At 46.1% G+C, this 15,272-nt stretch overlaps 1 protein-coding gene and 1 long non-coding RNA gene across 4 annotated transcripts in view; one reads left to right on the top strand and one right to left on the bottom strand.

Moving 5' to 3' along the window:
* Window positions 1–429: 429 nt before the first annotated feature.
* On the bottom strand, window positions 430–12,694 carry Gm33904. Of its 2 annotated transcripts, XR_868691.2 has the most exons (4): window positions 12,586–12,694; window positions 11,908–11,965; window positions 11,589–11,671; window positions 11,212–11,466 (listed from the first exon to the last, which is right to left on the bottom strand). It is a non-coding gene; the product is annotated as a predicted gene, 33904 (long non-coding RNA). The 2 variants fall into 2 exon arrangements; XR_001785019.2 differs by lacking the exons at window positions 11,212–11,466; window positions 12,586–12,694 and adding an exon at window positions 430–488 and having other exon boundaries at window positions 11,908–11,973.
* Kpna7 (karyopherin alpha 7 (importin alpha 8)) overlaps window positions 11,007–15,272 on the top strand; it is a 25,910-nt gene continuing 21,644 nt past the window's right edge. The window contains exons 1-5 of one of the 2 annotated variants that reach the window (NM_001013774.2): window positions 11,007–11,131; window positions 11,245–11,329; window positions 12,592–12,680; window positions 13,316–13,444; window positions 14,664–14,746. In NM_001013774.2, coding sequence (NP_001013796.2) covers window positions 12,615–12,680; window positions 13,316–13,444; window positions 14,664–14,746 — 278 coding nt within the window. In that variant the 5' untranslated portion in view covers window positions 11,007–11,131; window positions 11,245–11,329; window positions 12,592–12,614. Of the gene's footprint in view, window positions 11,132–11,244; window positions 11,330–12,591; window positions 12,681–13,315; window positions 13,445–14,663; window positions 14,747–15,272 lie in introns of those variants that run through there. The other variant, NM_001347531.1, reaches the window with a different exon arrangement.

Raw genomic sequence — 15,272 nt, 5'->3', positions numbered from 1 at the left:
CAGGCAGTGCTCTTAACTAAAGAGCCCTCTGTCCAGGCCCCTTGTTTTCTAAATTTAATTGTACTCAGCATCTTGTGTGCTTGTGCAACGAATGTGTGGAGGTCAGAGGACAACTCTCAAGAGTTAGTTCTCTCCTGCCACACTGTGGCTTCCTGGAACAGAGCTCAGGTCATCTGATCTGTGAGGCAAGCTGAGCCAGCTCCCTGACCTTGACTCATTTTGATTATGGTTTAGTTTCAAATGGGCTTTCCCTCTACTCTGTAGCCCAGGCCAGTCTCAAAGATTCAGTTCATCCTCCCTCTGCTTCTGCAGTGTTGAGATCACAACTGTGCCACCACACCCAGCTTACATCCCATCCATCCAGGAGCACTTCAGCTATGGCCCCCAGTTTATACTCACTGACATTTCTTTGCCTCGGTACTTATAGTTCTTCAGCCTCTCTTTGGGAGCCTTTGAGGTAGCCATGTTGACTGGAGGAAAGACACCACCTGTAGGTAGGAAAACCACCAAAGAGATCTTCCTTGCTGACTGTACATGTTAGCATGTTAGAGTCATCAGGCACCACAGGGTGAGAGCAGACTCAGAGTTGGCACCACACCATCCATGTAGGACATGGACTCTCTCAACAGGCTGTGGTCACTGGGGAAACTGCAGGAACCAGTCCTGGACTTGCTTACAGAAAACCCTTCCAGGATAGCATTGGCTGGGATGCAGCTCAGTTGGTAGAGCTTGCCCGGCACACACAGGTCCCTGTTCCATTTCTACTGCCATACAAACTGAATGTGGTGGTACATGCCAGCAATCTGAGCACTTGAGTGGGATAGAGGCAGTAGAATCAAGAATTCCAGGTCTTGGAGAGGGAAAGATGGTTCAGTGCTTAAGAGCACTGGTGTTTTTCTATAGAGGAAGCCCTTCAAGTCTCAGCATCCACATGGTGGTTCACAACTATTCATAACTCTAGCTCCATTGAATCCAGAGCCCTCTTTGGCTTCCTTATGCACTAAGCATGCTCCTGGGTCACATATACACACAGGCAAAACATTCATACTCACGCAATTAAAATATATCCAAAAACTTTTAAAATGTTTTCCAAGAATATTCCTGGCTACAAAGCAAATTTAAGACCAACATAGGTTGAGTGAGAAGGTCCCATACAAAATATAAACACACAGCTTCATTGTTATGAGTCAATTATGGCCAAGATAAGCTGTGCAGAAAACACAGATGTCATTAATAAGCAGTGTGCAAGGATACCTGCATGTGATAGGATTGACGCCAACTGGACCCAATAGAACGACACCCTTTACCCAACACCCAAAACCTAAAACACACACTCATTGGGTCAGAACCAACTCCAACCCTGCCACAGCTAATCTTTAGTCTATTTCTCTACCTGGTGTAGCACATGATGTCAAAACCTCTTTCCACCTTTGACAGCCTTTGTCAAAGTTTTCTGTTTTGTTTGTGTTGGACCTGTTTTGAGATAGGATTCTATTTTCTCCGGGCTGGTCTCAGGTCTCAATGCAGCTAAGGTGGGCCTAAACTCCTCGATCTCTTTCACCTCCCAAGTGCTGGATTCCAGGTGTTAAGTACCAACACACAGCTCACCACCAAATGTGGCTCACCCGAGAAATATCCTGTGACCCTCACTCTATTGTTCTATAAAATAGATACACAAGATTCACAACTCAGGCCGTGCGGTGGCTCTGTAGCTAAAGTACTTCTGTGGCAAGCCTAGTGACCCCCGTTCCATCCACAGAGCACAAAGTGCAAGCAGAGAACTTATCCTTGATACTGTCCTCTGACTACCTCTTGTGTACTAGGGTTCCCCCATCTCTGTCCCCTCCCCCTCTCCATCTCCCTCTCCTCACCTAAAAAATAATGATTTAAATCAAATGGTGCTGGAAACAAACCATAAAGATTTTAAAAGACATTTTGAGACACTGTATAATTGGCTGGCCTCCAGACAGCAGCAATCCTCCTGCCTCAGCCTTCAGAGACCCAAAGGATATTTAACTCTACAACACTTGTCTAAGCAATTTACTTTAAAACAACTCTCTAAGCCAGGCATAGTGATGCACACCTGTAATTCCAGCAGTGAAAACACAGAGACAGAGAGATCCATTCAATATGAGATCAGCTTGGTCTATGGAGAGCAGTGGCTCTCAACCTTCCTAATGCTGAGACCCTTAAATAAAGGTCCCCAGATTGTGGTGACCTCCATCTAAAAATTATTTTCACTGCTACTTCATAAGTGTAATTGTGCTTGAGTTATAAAACATTAATATAAATATATGTTTTCCGGTAGTCTTAGACAAACTCAATCCAGAGGTTGAGACCCACAGACCTATAGAGAGCTTCAGGCCAGCCATTGCTATGAGGTGAACCTGTTTTAAACAAAAAGAAGAAAATTGTGTATCTAGATCATTACTATTCATTAAAGACCGTAGCTAGTCAGTCTGCTAGAGAGACAGATGTGTTGGTTTACTTTGCATAAAGAATTAAATATTGGCAGCCAGCAGTGCAACCTCAGCGGGTTAAGGCTGCTTACCATGTAAAGTTGCTGAGCTGATTGCCATTCCAAGAAACTGGTTAAGGTAAAAGCAGAGAACCAGCTGGGTGATGGTGATACACTACTTTAATCCCAGCACTTGGGAGGCAGACACAGGCGGATTTCTGAGTTCGAGGCCAGCCTGGTCTACAAAGTGAGTTCCAGGACAGCCAAGGGCTACAGAGAAACCTGTCTCAAAAAAACAAAACAAACAAACAAACAAACAAAAAAGGCAGAGAACCAACTCCATAAAGTTCCTTAACCTCTACAACTCCACAATGGCGTGTGCACTTCCCCTCCAACCCCCACACACACACACGCTCAAATTAATTTTTCAAAAGAGCTGATAATCTAATTAAAGATCAAAACAAGAAGAGCAGTTTTTCCTGGATTTGTGATGCTCCTGAGCCCCTGTAAAAAGCATAAAAGTAACAAGAGTCTGAAATATCAGCAAGACAGGCAACAGCTGCAGTGCAGACAGGCTTTGAGACAGGCTGGAGCGCCAGGTCAGCAGTTCAGAGCACTGGCTGCTCTTACAGAGGATCGGGGCTCAATCCCAGCACCAACTGTAACTCCAGTTCCAGGTAATCTAACTCCTTTATTGGGGGGTGGGGGGTGGGGGTTTCCTCAGGCACCAGGCACGGGCATACATGCAGGCGAGACACCCACACACATACATTTAAAGGGAAAAAGAAAAGCTTTGTCTTCAAACATCCCCCAGGTTTACCTTTAAAGCAGGTTTCTTGCTCTGTTCCCAAGGCCCCTTTAAGAGCCGAACCAAGAAAGTACCCAAGGAGCTAAAGGAATCTGCAATCCTATAGGTGGAACAACATTATGAACTAACCAGTACCCTGGAGCTCTTGACTTTAGCTGCATATGTATCAGAAGATGGCCTAGTCAGCCATCAGTGGAAAGAGAGGGCCATTGGTCGTGCAAACTTTATATGCCTCAGTACAGGGGAATGACAGGGCCAAGAAGTGGGAGTGGGTGGGTGGGGGAGTGGGTGGGGGAGCGTGTGGGGGACTTTTGGGATAGCATTGGAAATGTAAATGAAATAAATACCCAATAAAATAAATTTAAAAAAAAAAAAAAAGAGCCGAGCCAGAGCCATCTAGTGGCCCAGTGGGGAAAGGCCATGTTTAATTTACCAGAACCCATGTGATGGAGGGAGACAACTGAAGCCTACAACTGTCCTCTGACCTCCACACACATGTGCACACACACACAAGTAAAGGTAATAGTTGTTTGGAGAGATGTCTTAGCTGTTAAGAGTGTGTGCAGTCCTGCACATGTCCAGGGCAGGCACTCTCTAAGTGATACACACAAGGTAGAGGGTGAAAACCAAATTCTGCAGATTATCTGCTATGCACATCCATCACACACACACACACACACACACACCTCTGAGTGAGAGAGAGAGAGAGAGAGAGAGAATGAAATGAATCATGGGGAGACATGTTGATTTGTGCCCTGGTTTTCCACTTTATCTGTACCTGGAATCCTGATGTTGGAAGTGTCCTCTGCACCACTACCATAGTAGCATATACACTAAAACCACGAACTGGATTGGACTGAGCAAGGTTTATTCACTGTGAAGGGTGCCAGAGACCTTTTCGTTAAGGTATCCCAGCCTACTTTCTGAAGCCACCTGGAGCAAAGGCAATATAGGACACTAGGAGGGTTGGGAGATGTACCACGGATCTCCATCCCGTTATTTGGCCCTGCTATATAGTATCTGCCATTCAGGCACAATGCCCCAGGAGTTCTGGACACCAAGCTCATCAAAGAAAGCACAAGTGGACAGGCAGCCAGGCCCTCTACTTAGGTGATTCAATGTCCTGTGACAATGGAATGCTATTTGGGAAGGATCTGGTCAGGCTGACAAGACCAAAGGTAATCTTGCTGGGAGCCAGGAGAAAAGCCAAAACAAAGGATACCAGAGCTCTAGGCTGCTGTTTGGAAGACTCTACTCAAATAACGTCACCAGAAAATTCAAAGTAAGAAAATTTTTACTTATAATAGGTGAAATTAAATGCACTGGAAGTCAGGCCTGGTGGCCCAGGCCTCAAATCTCAGAACTTTGGAAACTGAAACAGGAAGATTGGGATTGTAAGTCTAGCCTGGGCTACCTAGGGAGACATGGCTTCAAAAGGGAAAAATGGCACCCGGATGAGCTAACATGTTGGACATTAGCCCCAGCCAATTTCAGCATGTCCTGAACATATTAGCCCAGAGTTGGGCAAACTTGCCTAACACAAAAAGGCCTGTTTAGTAAGAAAGTAAGGAAACTTCTCTGCATATGATAGTTTATATCTAGGCTTAGGAGACTGAACATGTATCCAGAAATCATCGCTTCCCATTTGGCAGCCATAAGGATATTCTTAGAGTCAGTGTTATAAGCCAGAGCTAACTTTAACCAGAAGACACAACAACCTATGCATCTTCAGGGTAGCCCCACATCTGGGTACTTGGCAGAGGTCCAAAGAGCTCAGACAGTTTCACGGCCTACTACAGGAAGAAGAATAAGTTAGCTTATCTGGGTGCTTTAGTTAGTCAGGGTCCAGGCAGAAGTGGCCAGCGCACTACCCCACAGCAACACGCACAGGGACAGGCAACCCTTCACCTGTACTCACCCACAGAGACCTGATACTTTTAGCCCCAGAGTCAGCCCTAAATGCCCTCAGGAGAGAGCAGGTGTTTTGAGGCTTCTCATTCTTTCCCACAGACCTGTTTCCAGCCAATGTGATGCACTCTGGGTCTGCATGCACATTGAGAATGCATGGGGAGCTTTCAGCTTCAAGTGACCCAAGCCAGGGATTGCTTGACTTACCTCAGGGTGGGAAGCCTTGGGAGATGGCTCAGTCAGTAAAGTGCTTGCAGCACAAGCATGGGGAACTGAGTTCGATTCCCAGGTGCCTTACAAACAAGCTCAGTTTGCTGTCACAACCTTGTGAGCCCAGCACTGGGGACTCAGACACAGGTGGAAACCTGGCACTCACTGTCCAGGCAACTTAGCCTATTTGGTGTCAAAAGACAGGGTGAACAAGTCCTGAGGAGCAGCTGTCCTTTGGCCTTCATATGCATGTGCACACGTGCACACAATCATGTCTGTTCACACAGCACACACATCTGTGTGCACATGCACGCATGGATGTACCTGCACACATACACTGGTATCCTGAAAATTGAACAGAGACTCAGGTAGGCCATGGCTGCACAGTCTACAAAACCTCAAAAGAGATGAGAGGTGGAGGGATGAGGGAGACAGAGCTCCAGCTCTAAGCCAGGTCAAGAGTTGTGTGTGGGCTGGGCCTGGTCGACACAGCCAGTCCCAGGAATGCCAGCGATGCACGGAGGATCTCTGTTTCAAAAAACTATTAAAAAACAAAAACAAAAACAATTAAAAAACAAAAATAAAAAAATGGAAAACTCACCATATCATCATTACTTGAAGGAAAATCTATGGGTGGTTATTCCCTTGTGCATCAAAGTGGAAAGTTTTAAAGGTTCATTACTCTCTAAATTTATGAGTGCCTGCAAGACTTTATATGCACCATATGTGTGCATGTGCCTACAGAGGCAATAAGTTCAGATCAGATGCCCTGGAACTGGATTACAGGTAGTTGTGAGCTGCCCAAAGTATGTGTTAAGTCCTGGCTTCAGTCCCCAGCACTACATAAAGGAGAGGTGATGGCACACCATTGTAATCCTTTCTCTCGGGGGGGGGGGGAGGTAGAGGCAGGGGGATCAACACTCATGAGAATAAGCCAGCTAGCCTTATTGACTAAATATGCCCCTTACAAGGTATAAAAAGTATGTCCTTTCTTTGTTCTGGGTCTCTCCTCTTGCCTGCATGCTGAGGAGAGTCCCCAACATTTTGGAATAATAATAAAAACCTCTTGCCATTTGCAGCGATGGCGGTCTCTATGGTCTTTGTGAGTGAGAGTCTTTTGACAGACTCCAACAATAACAATATGCCTAGTTTATGTGTTAGTGGTGGTGGGGGGAGGTCAATGCCAAGGTCAGTTCCTCCTTTGTGAGCACTAACTAACCACTGAGGTACACAATGGTACTGGTTCTTGCTATGTAGCCAAGGCTGGCTTGGGATCACAGCCCTCATGCCACAGGCTTCCGAGTGCTAAGATGAAAGTTACACACCACTACACATGGCAGCAGGACGCCAGTACATGTCTCCTCCTTAGCAAGGAGATTCTCCACAGGAACAGTCACCGAGGGACTTCTTGGGCGTTGTGTAGCTCCAATCTCCTATCCGTGGGCAACTCCACTTGATCCATTCTTTGGTTTTTGAGACATGCTCTCCTGTGTGCCAGACTAGTCTCAGCCTGGAAATGCAGCCAAGGATGACCTTAAGCCCCCGGTCTCTATACCCAAGAGAAAGGATTACAGTGGTGTGCCATCACCTCTCGTCTATATAGTTTTGGGGGCTGAAGCCAGGACCTCATGCAGGCCAGGAAAGCACTGAACCGATGGAGCCACATCGACAGCCCTGTTAGCCTCTTTTTTTTTTTTTTTCCTTCAATACAGCTTAGAAATATTCCCCCGTTGGAGCTGGAGAGACCAACCAATCAGCATTATCTTTTTTTTTTTTTTTTTTTAAGGGCATCTCATTGAGTCTGAAGCTTTCTGCAGCTCAACTGGCTCAGCAGTTCAGAGTGCTCACTGCTTTTGTAGAGAACTGGAGTTTGATTCTGTTGTTATTGTTGTTGTTTGATTTTTGTTTGTTTTTGTCTTTGTTTTGTTATTTGAGACAGGGTTTCTCTGGGCAGCCCTGGACAGCCCAGAACTCAGTCTATAGACCAGACTGGCATCAAACTCAGAGTACCGGTTGTTTCTGCTTCCTGAGCACTGGGATTAAAGGACTGCACCTCTCCCACCCCGCTCAGAGTTTGATCCTTAACACGTACTTTAGGCAGCTCACAACTGCCTGTAATCCAGTTCCAGGGCATCTGATCTCACCTCTTGGCCTCCCCATACAGGTGATGCATATAAACTCTTGCAGGCACACATACATATAAATAAAAACAAAGTAATAAACCTTTTAAACTCTCCACTTTGATGCACATGGGAATAAACACCCATAGCTTTTCTTTCAAATAATGATGATATGGTGAGTTTTCCTTTTTATTTTTCTAATTTATTTTTATTAGATATTTTCATGATATACATTTCAAATGCTATCCTGAAAGTTCCCTATACCCTCCCTCTGCCCTGCTCCCCTACCCACCCACTCCCACTTCTTAGCCCTGGCATTCCCCTGTACTGGGGCATATAAAGTTTGCAATACCAACGGGCCTCTCTTCCCAGTGATGGCTGACTAGGTCATCTTCTGCTACATATGCAGCTAGAGATACGAGCTCCTGGGGTACTAGTTAGTTCGTATTGTTGTTCCACTTATTGGGTTGCAGACCCCTTCAGCTCCTTGGGTGCTTTCTCTAGCTTCTCCATTGGGGGCCCTGTGTTCCATCTTATAGATGACTGTGAGCATCCACTTCTGTATTTGCCAGGCACTGGCATAGCCTCATACGAGACAGCTATAACAGGGTCCCTTCAGCAAAATCTTTCTGGCATATGCAATAGTGCCTGGGTTTGGTTGCTGATTATGGGATGGATCCCTGGGTGGGGTAGTCTCTGGATAGTCCATCCTTTCGTCTTAGCTCCAAACTTTGTCTCTGTAACTCCTTTCATGGGTATTTTGTTCCCTATTCTAAGGAGGAATGAAGTATCCACCCATTGGTCTTCCCTCTTCTTGATTTTCTTGTGTTTTGCAAATTGTATCTTGGGTGTTCTATGTTTCTGGGCTAATATCCACTTATCAGTGAGTGCATATCTAATGACTTCTTTTATGCAAATCAAAACAACCCTGAGATTCCACCTCACACCAGTCAGAATGGCTAAGATCAAAAATTCAGGTGACAGCAGATGCTGGCGAGGATGTGGAAAAAGAGGAACACTCCTCCACTGCTGATGGGATTACAAGCTTGTACAACCACTCTGTAAGTCAATCTGGAGGTTCCTCAGAAAAGTGAACATAGTAATACCGGAAGATCCAGAAATACCTCTCCTGGACATATACCCAAAAGAAGTTCCAACTGGTAATAAGAACACATGCTCCACCATGTTCATAGCAGCCTCATTTATAATAGCCAGAAGCTGGAAAGAACCCAGATATCCCTCAACAGAGGAATAGATACAGAAAATGTGGTACATTTACACAATGGAGTACTACTCAGCTATTAAAAACAATGGATTTATGAAATTCTTAGGTAAATGGATGGATCTGGAGGATATCATCCTCAGTGAGTTTTCCTTTTTTTAAATGTTTACTTTATGAATACAACTGTACTATACCTGTCTTCAGACACATCAGAAGAGGGCATCAGATCCCATTTCAGATGGTTGTGAGCCACCATGTGGTTGCTGGGAATTGAACTCAGGACCTCTGGAAGAGCAGTCCATGCTCTTAACCACTGAGCCATCTCTCCAGACCCTGTTTTTGTTTGTTTGTTTGTTTTTGTTTTGTTTGTTTTTTGTTTTGTTTTGTTGTTTTAAAACAGTTTTTTGAAACAGAGTTTCTCTGTGTAGCCCTGACGGTCCTGGAACTGGCTCTGTCGACCAGGCCCAGCACCTCACGATTCTTGACCTAGCTCAGAGCTGGAGCTCTCTCTGTCTTCCTCATCTCTCCGCCTCTCATCTCTTTTAAGGAATTTGCAGCAGCCTGTGCAGCCATGGCCTACCCAAGTCTCTGTTCAATTTTCAGGACCCCAGTGTATGTGGTGGTGTGTGCATACGTGCATGTGCAGCTGTGTGTGCTGTGTGAACATAAATGTTTGTATGCTATGTGCAAATGCATGTGGAGGCCAGGCACAACTGCCTCTCAGGAGTTGTTCACCCTGTCCTTTGACAGCAAATATGCTAAATTGCCTATATAGTGAGTCCCAGGGTCCACCTGTGTCTGTGTCCCCAGTGCCAGGCTCACAAATTCATTACACCACACCCAGCTTGTTTGTAAGGCACCTGGGAATCAAACTCAGTTTCCCATGCTTGTGCTTCAAGCACTTTACTGACTGAGCCATCTCCCACGGCCCTGTTCATTCATCCTTTCTCTCTCTCACCCACAACCCTCCGTCTCTCTGTCTCTCTGTATGTTCTGCTTTCCATCCTCAATATTTTATCCAAGGCCTTCGATGCTGAATGTCCATGCTCCCCCCCCCCCCCACAGAACTCAGCTGGACATGAGAATCACAGGAGAGACCCAGGCTTCCCACCCTGAGGTAAGTCAAACAATCCCTGGCTTGGATCACTTGAAGCTGAAAGCTCCCCATGTGTTCTCAATGTGCATGCAGACCCAGAGGCCATCTCATTGGCTGGAATCAGGTCTGTGGGGGAGGGATAAGCAGCCTCAAAACACCTACTCTCTCCTGAGGGCATTTAAGGCTGACTCTGGGGTTAAATGTAGCAGCTCTCTGTGGGTGAGTACAGGTGAAGGGTTGCCTGTCCCTGTGGACGCTGCTGTGGGGGAGATATCTGGCCACTTGTGCCTGGACCCTGACTAACTGGGCTCCTATTCTTCTTCCTGTAACTGTCTGGGCTCTTAGGACCCTCTGTCAAGGCTTGAAAAAAGGGAACTAGACTACTCTGAGAAAACCTAGGAGTCAAGGAAGACAGAGGCCAGAAAACAACTTTATGATATTGGTTCTTCTTTTAGCTTGACTGGGTTCTGTGGGTGGGACCTAGGTTAGCAGGTTTACATGGTAAGCACCCTTACCTGCTGAGGAATGGCACTGATGGCTGCCAATATTTAATTTTTTTAATGCAAAATAAACACTTCTGTCTCTCTAGCAGGCTAACTTGCTTCTGTCTTTAATGAGTAGTAAGGATCTAGGTAAATTTAAAAAAAAAAACAAAACAAAGCAAAAACAAACAAACAGGTTCTTACTGCATAGCACTGGCTGGCCTGGAGCTCGCAATAGATCAGTGGTTCTCAACCTGTGATTTTCAACCTCTTTGCTGGGTAGAAAGGACGTCCAATGACCTCTCAGAGGTGTCTTCTAAGACCCTCAGAAAACACAGATACTTACATTATGATCAGTAACTAGCAAAACTATAGTTAAAGAGAAGCAACAAAAATTTTATGATTGGAGGTCACCGCAACTGTTGGGACCTGTATTAAAGAGTCCCAGTGTTAGGAAGTTTGAAAACCACTGCTCTACAGAGACCAAACTGATCTTCTTACATTGGAGGGAGTTGTCTGTCTCTGCCTTTCACATGCTGGGCCTACAGGTGCGAACCCCTATGGCTGGCTCAGAGAATTGTTAAAGTGAATTTCTTAAGCAGGTGCTGTGGCTTCTACGTCACAGGTTATCTCTCTGCTGGTGAAGGGAGACAATTTAAACCAGACGAGGTTGTGTTAAAGGCAGGTTTATTAAGAAGCTGCTCTCCAGCTACTTCACTGACCCCAAATATTGAGTCCAGGAACGTTGCCCATCGGGGGAAGGGAAGAAAGAGAAAAGGGGCATCAGAGAGTGCATGCAGAGAAAGAAGAGAAGAAGGAAGGAAAATGTACAGACTATATAGGGAAGAGCCTCTGGGGGAAGGGCAGGCCAGCCCCTTGTCAGCAAATGTTTGATTTATACAACCTTTTTTTTTTTTTTTTTTTTTTTTTTTTTTTTTAGATTAAGGAGGGGGAGAGAAGATTGGGTGTGTGTGAGAGACATCGGGCATCCATTTGCACATAAGGTCAGAAGACAACTTTTCAGGGTGAGTTCTTCTGCCTGGGCATTGTGTTCTGAGGATGGAACTCAGGTCTTAGAGCTTTCTCTGCTTAGCAAGTGCCTTACCTGCCGAGCTACCGCGCCGGCTCTGATATCTCGACCTCGTGTGTCTCTTCTGTATACCTGTAGACCCAGGGTCACAGACACATTCTTGGGTGAGCTGTGTGCGGAGCTGGGGCGTGCATGGTGCTGGGGCGTACGTGGGACTGAGGTGTGCATGGCACCGAGGCCTGTGTAGGTCATACCTGTAATTCCAGCACTTAGAAGAAGGTGGAGAAGCATCCGGGGCTCAAGCCCACCTTGGCTGCATTGTGACTCTGAGACCACCCTAAAACAATCCAAAACAAAAAGAAAGATCTTTGCTGAAAGGGGTCAAACTGGAAAGAGATTTTTGATGCATGCTGCACTAGACCAGGTAGAGGAATTTGCCTAATGCTTAGCTGTGGCAGGGCTGAAGGTGGTTTTGATGCAGTATGCGTTGAGGGGGGAGGGGGAGGGGAGGAGCAGCTTCCACACAGGTGTCTTGCACACTATTAAGGACATCTATTTTTCTGCCCAGCTTACCTTGGACATGAGTGACTCAGTTCAAATGGAGCTGAAGTCTTCGCTGGCCTTAACTTCCCTGTGTAGCCAAACATACTCTTGAAATTTTCTTTTAATTTTTAAAATTTTATTTATTTGCATGAGTATGAATGTTTTGCCTGTGTGTATATGTGCACCAGGTGCATGCTTGGTGGGTAAGGAAGCCAAAACGAGGGCTCTGGATTCAATGGAGCTAGAGTTATGAATAGTTGTGAACCACCATGTGGATGCTGAGACTTGAAGGGCTTCCTCTATAGAAAAACACCAGTGCTCTTAAGCACTGAACCATCTTTCCTGCTCCAAGACCTGGAATTCTTGATCCTACTGCCTCTATCCCACTCAAGTGCTCAGATTGCTGGCATGCACCACCACATTCAGTTTGTATGGCAGTAGGAATGGAACAGGGACCTGTGTGTGCCGGGCAAGCTCTACCAACTGAGCTGCATCCCAGCCAATGCTATCCTGGAAGGGTTTTCTGTAAGCAAGTCCAGGACTGGTTCCTGCAGTTTCCCCAGTGACCACAGCCTGTTGAGAGAGTCCATGTCCTACATGGATGGTGTGGTGCCCACTCTGAGTCTGCTCTCACCCTGTGGTGCCTGATGACTCTAACATGCTAACATGTACAGTCAGCAAGGAAGATCTCTTTGGTGGTTTTCCTACCTACAGGTGGTGTCTTTCCTTCAGTCAACATGGCTACCTCAAAGGCTCCCAAAGAGAGGCTGAAGAACTATAAGTACCGAGGCAAAGAAATGTCAGTGAGTATAAACTGGGGGCCACAGCTGAAGTGCTCCTGGATGGATGGGATGTAAGCTGGGTGTGGTGGCACAATTGTGATCTCAGAAGCAGAGGGAGGATGAACTGAATCTTTGAGACTGGCCTGGGCTACAGAGTAGAGGGAAAGCCCATTTGAAACTAAACCATAATCAAAATGAGTCAAGGTCAGGGAGCTGGCTCAGCTTGCCTCACAGATCAGATGACCTGAGCTCTGTTCCAGGAAGCCACAGTGTGGCAGAAGAGAACTAACTCTTGAGAGTTGTCCTCTGACCTCCACACACACGTTGCACAAGCACACAAGATGCTGAGTACAATTAAATTTAGAAAACAAGGGGCCTGGACAGAGGGCTCTTTAGTTAAGAGCACTGCCTGCTCTTCAAGAGGACCCAGGTTCAATTCCCAGCATACACATGGTGGCTCACATTTGTCTCTAAGTCCAGCTTGAGGACATCTGATAACATCTTCTAGTCTCTGTATAAAACACACACACGGTACACAGACAAGCAAACAAGGAAAACACTCCTAAAAATTAAAAACGAATACTAATAATGGAGTAATGTCCTGAGTCTCCAGCAACCTGACTGTAACAGCTCCAAACATGTGTTTTCCTTATCAGTTGCCACGACAACAGAGGATTGCTTCCAGTCTACAACTCCGGAAGACCAGGAAAGATGAGCAGGTGCTAAAGAGAAGAAATATCGATCTGTTCTCCAGTGACATGGTTTCTCAAGCACTAGTCAAAGAGGTGTGTTAGAACTCAGCGTTCAGGGAAGTCCTGTGCTGGGTACAGTCTTAGCTAATATCTCCAGCATGAGAAGTCTTAGGAGGGTCAGAGCTTGCAATTTAATTCAGTTTACAGAAAGATGAGTTATGATGAGTGTGTGGCTTAGCATTACTGGCCTGCTTTCTGGCAATGTGAGGTGGGGGTGTGGCTCAGTGGTGGATCACCTGCCTAGAATCCCCCAGTAATGTGAGTAGGTAGAGAGATTTGTACTCAAGTTCTTGTGTTTGCTCTGCAAGTGTTTTACTGACTGAGCCTCAGGCCAAGGTTTTCTCTCCTGTCAATTTTGATGCTACATTGTGGGAACTTATCGATTCTACCTGCATTATTTAACTGGCTGGCATCTGTTTTGTTGTTGTTGTTGTTGTTTGGTTTTTCGAGATAGGGTTTCTCTGTATAGCCCTGGCTGTCCTGGAACTCACTTTGTAGACCAGGCTGGCCTCGAACTCAGAAATCTGCCTGCCTCTGTCTCCAGAGTGCTGGGATGAAAGGCGTGTGCCACCATGCCCAGCTTGGTTTGTTTTTTGTTTCTTTGTTTGTTTGTGTTTCTTTTTTCTTTTTTACATTTCTTATTATTTACTTTATTTCCCAATCATAAATTCACTCCCTGCTCTCCTCCCATTCCCTCTCTCTCCTCTCTCCATAACCCTCTCCTTTCTCCCCCAACAAGGGAGCCTTCCATGGATATCAATCCTCCTTGGCATGTCTAGATGCAGTAGGATTAGGCACATCTTCTCCTATTGAGGCCAGCTAAGGCAGGGATCCAAAGGCAGGCAACAGCGTCAGAGACAGTTCCCTGCTCCAGTTGTTAGGAGTCCCACAGGAAAACCAAGCTACACATCTGTTACATACATGTAGGTGGCCTACATCTGTCACATGCATGCTGTTTGGTTGGTGATTCAGTTTCAATGAGGCCCCTATGGGCCCAGGTTAGGTGATTCTGAAGGTTTTTTGTGTGTCCTTGACCCTTCTGTCATCCTCAGTCCGAGCTCCCCTCTTCCACATGATTCCTCGAGCACTGCCTCATGTTTTGCTGTGGGTCTCTGGTTCTGTTTCCATCGGATGCTGGGTGAAGCCTCTCAGAGGACAGTTAAGCTCAGTTTGCCCTCTGACCATCTCCTCACTCCTAGCCTTTCTTCTGACAGAGACTGAATGACTAACCTGAATGTGGTTTTCCTGGCAGGTCAACTTCACTCTGGACGACATCATCCAAGCGGTGAATAGTTCAGATCCAATCCTGCATTTTCGGGCTACCCGGGCTGCCAGGTACCACAGTGCAGACTCTGGTATTTGTAGTTTTATAGCCAAAAGTGAGCTCCAGGAGCCTGTTGGATTTTTCTGGTGCTGGCAAAATGCCCATACCATGCAGAAAAAGTCTAGTTCATCCAAAAGCAGGAAGCAACCACCACGCTCAATTGTCCTTGAGGGCAACTTAAGAACTGCCTCGTGTTGTCAGAGATGAATTGCTCAATTTACATTGGCCTCTGCAGGGATTTCAGGCCATAGATAATACCTGAAGGGCAAAAAGTTGCTTTAGGACTACTGCAAAGACTTACAGAAGTAACAATAGCTCTAGCTAACTCCCTCATCTGGTAGTTAAGGATTGGGGCTTTAGCACAGGGATAGAGCACCTGCCTAGAACTCCCCAGGGTAGGGTTGAGGTGTGGCTCAGTGCAAGAACACTTGCCTAGAAACACCAAGTGAGGGGCTGGGGCTTAGTAGTGGCTAAGCACCTGACTGGAATCCCCCAGTGAGGGGCTGGGGGCATGGCTCAGTGGTTAGAGCACCTGCC

Source organism: Mus musculus, chromosome 5 (genome assembly GCF_000001635.26).
Source record: "Mus musculus strain C57BL/6J chromosome 5, GRCm38.p6 C57BL/6J".
In the NCBI taxonomy this organism is placed as follows: domain Eukaryota; kingdom Metazoa; phylum Chordata; class Mammalia; order Rodentia; family Muridae; genus Mus; species Mus musculus.
The sequence above is the reverse complement of the archived record's forward strand: the minus strand, read 5'-3'. Positions and strand labels throughout refer to the sequence as shown.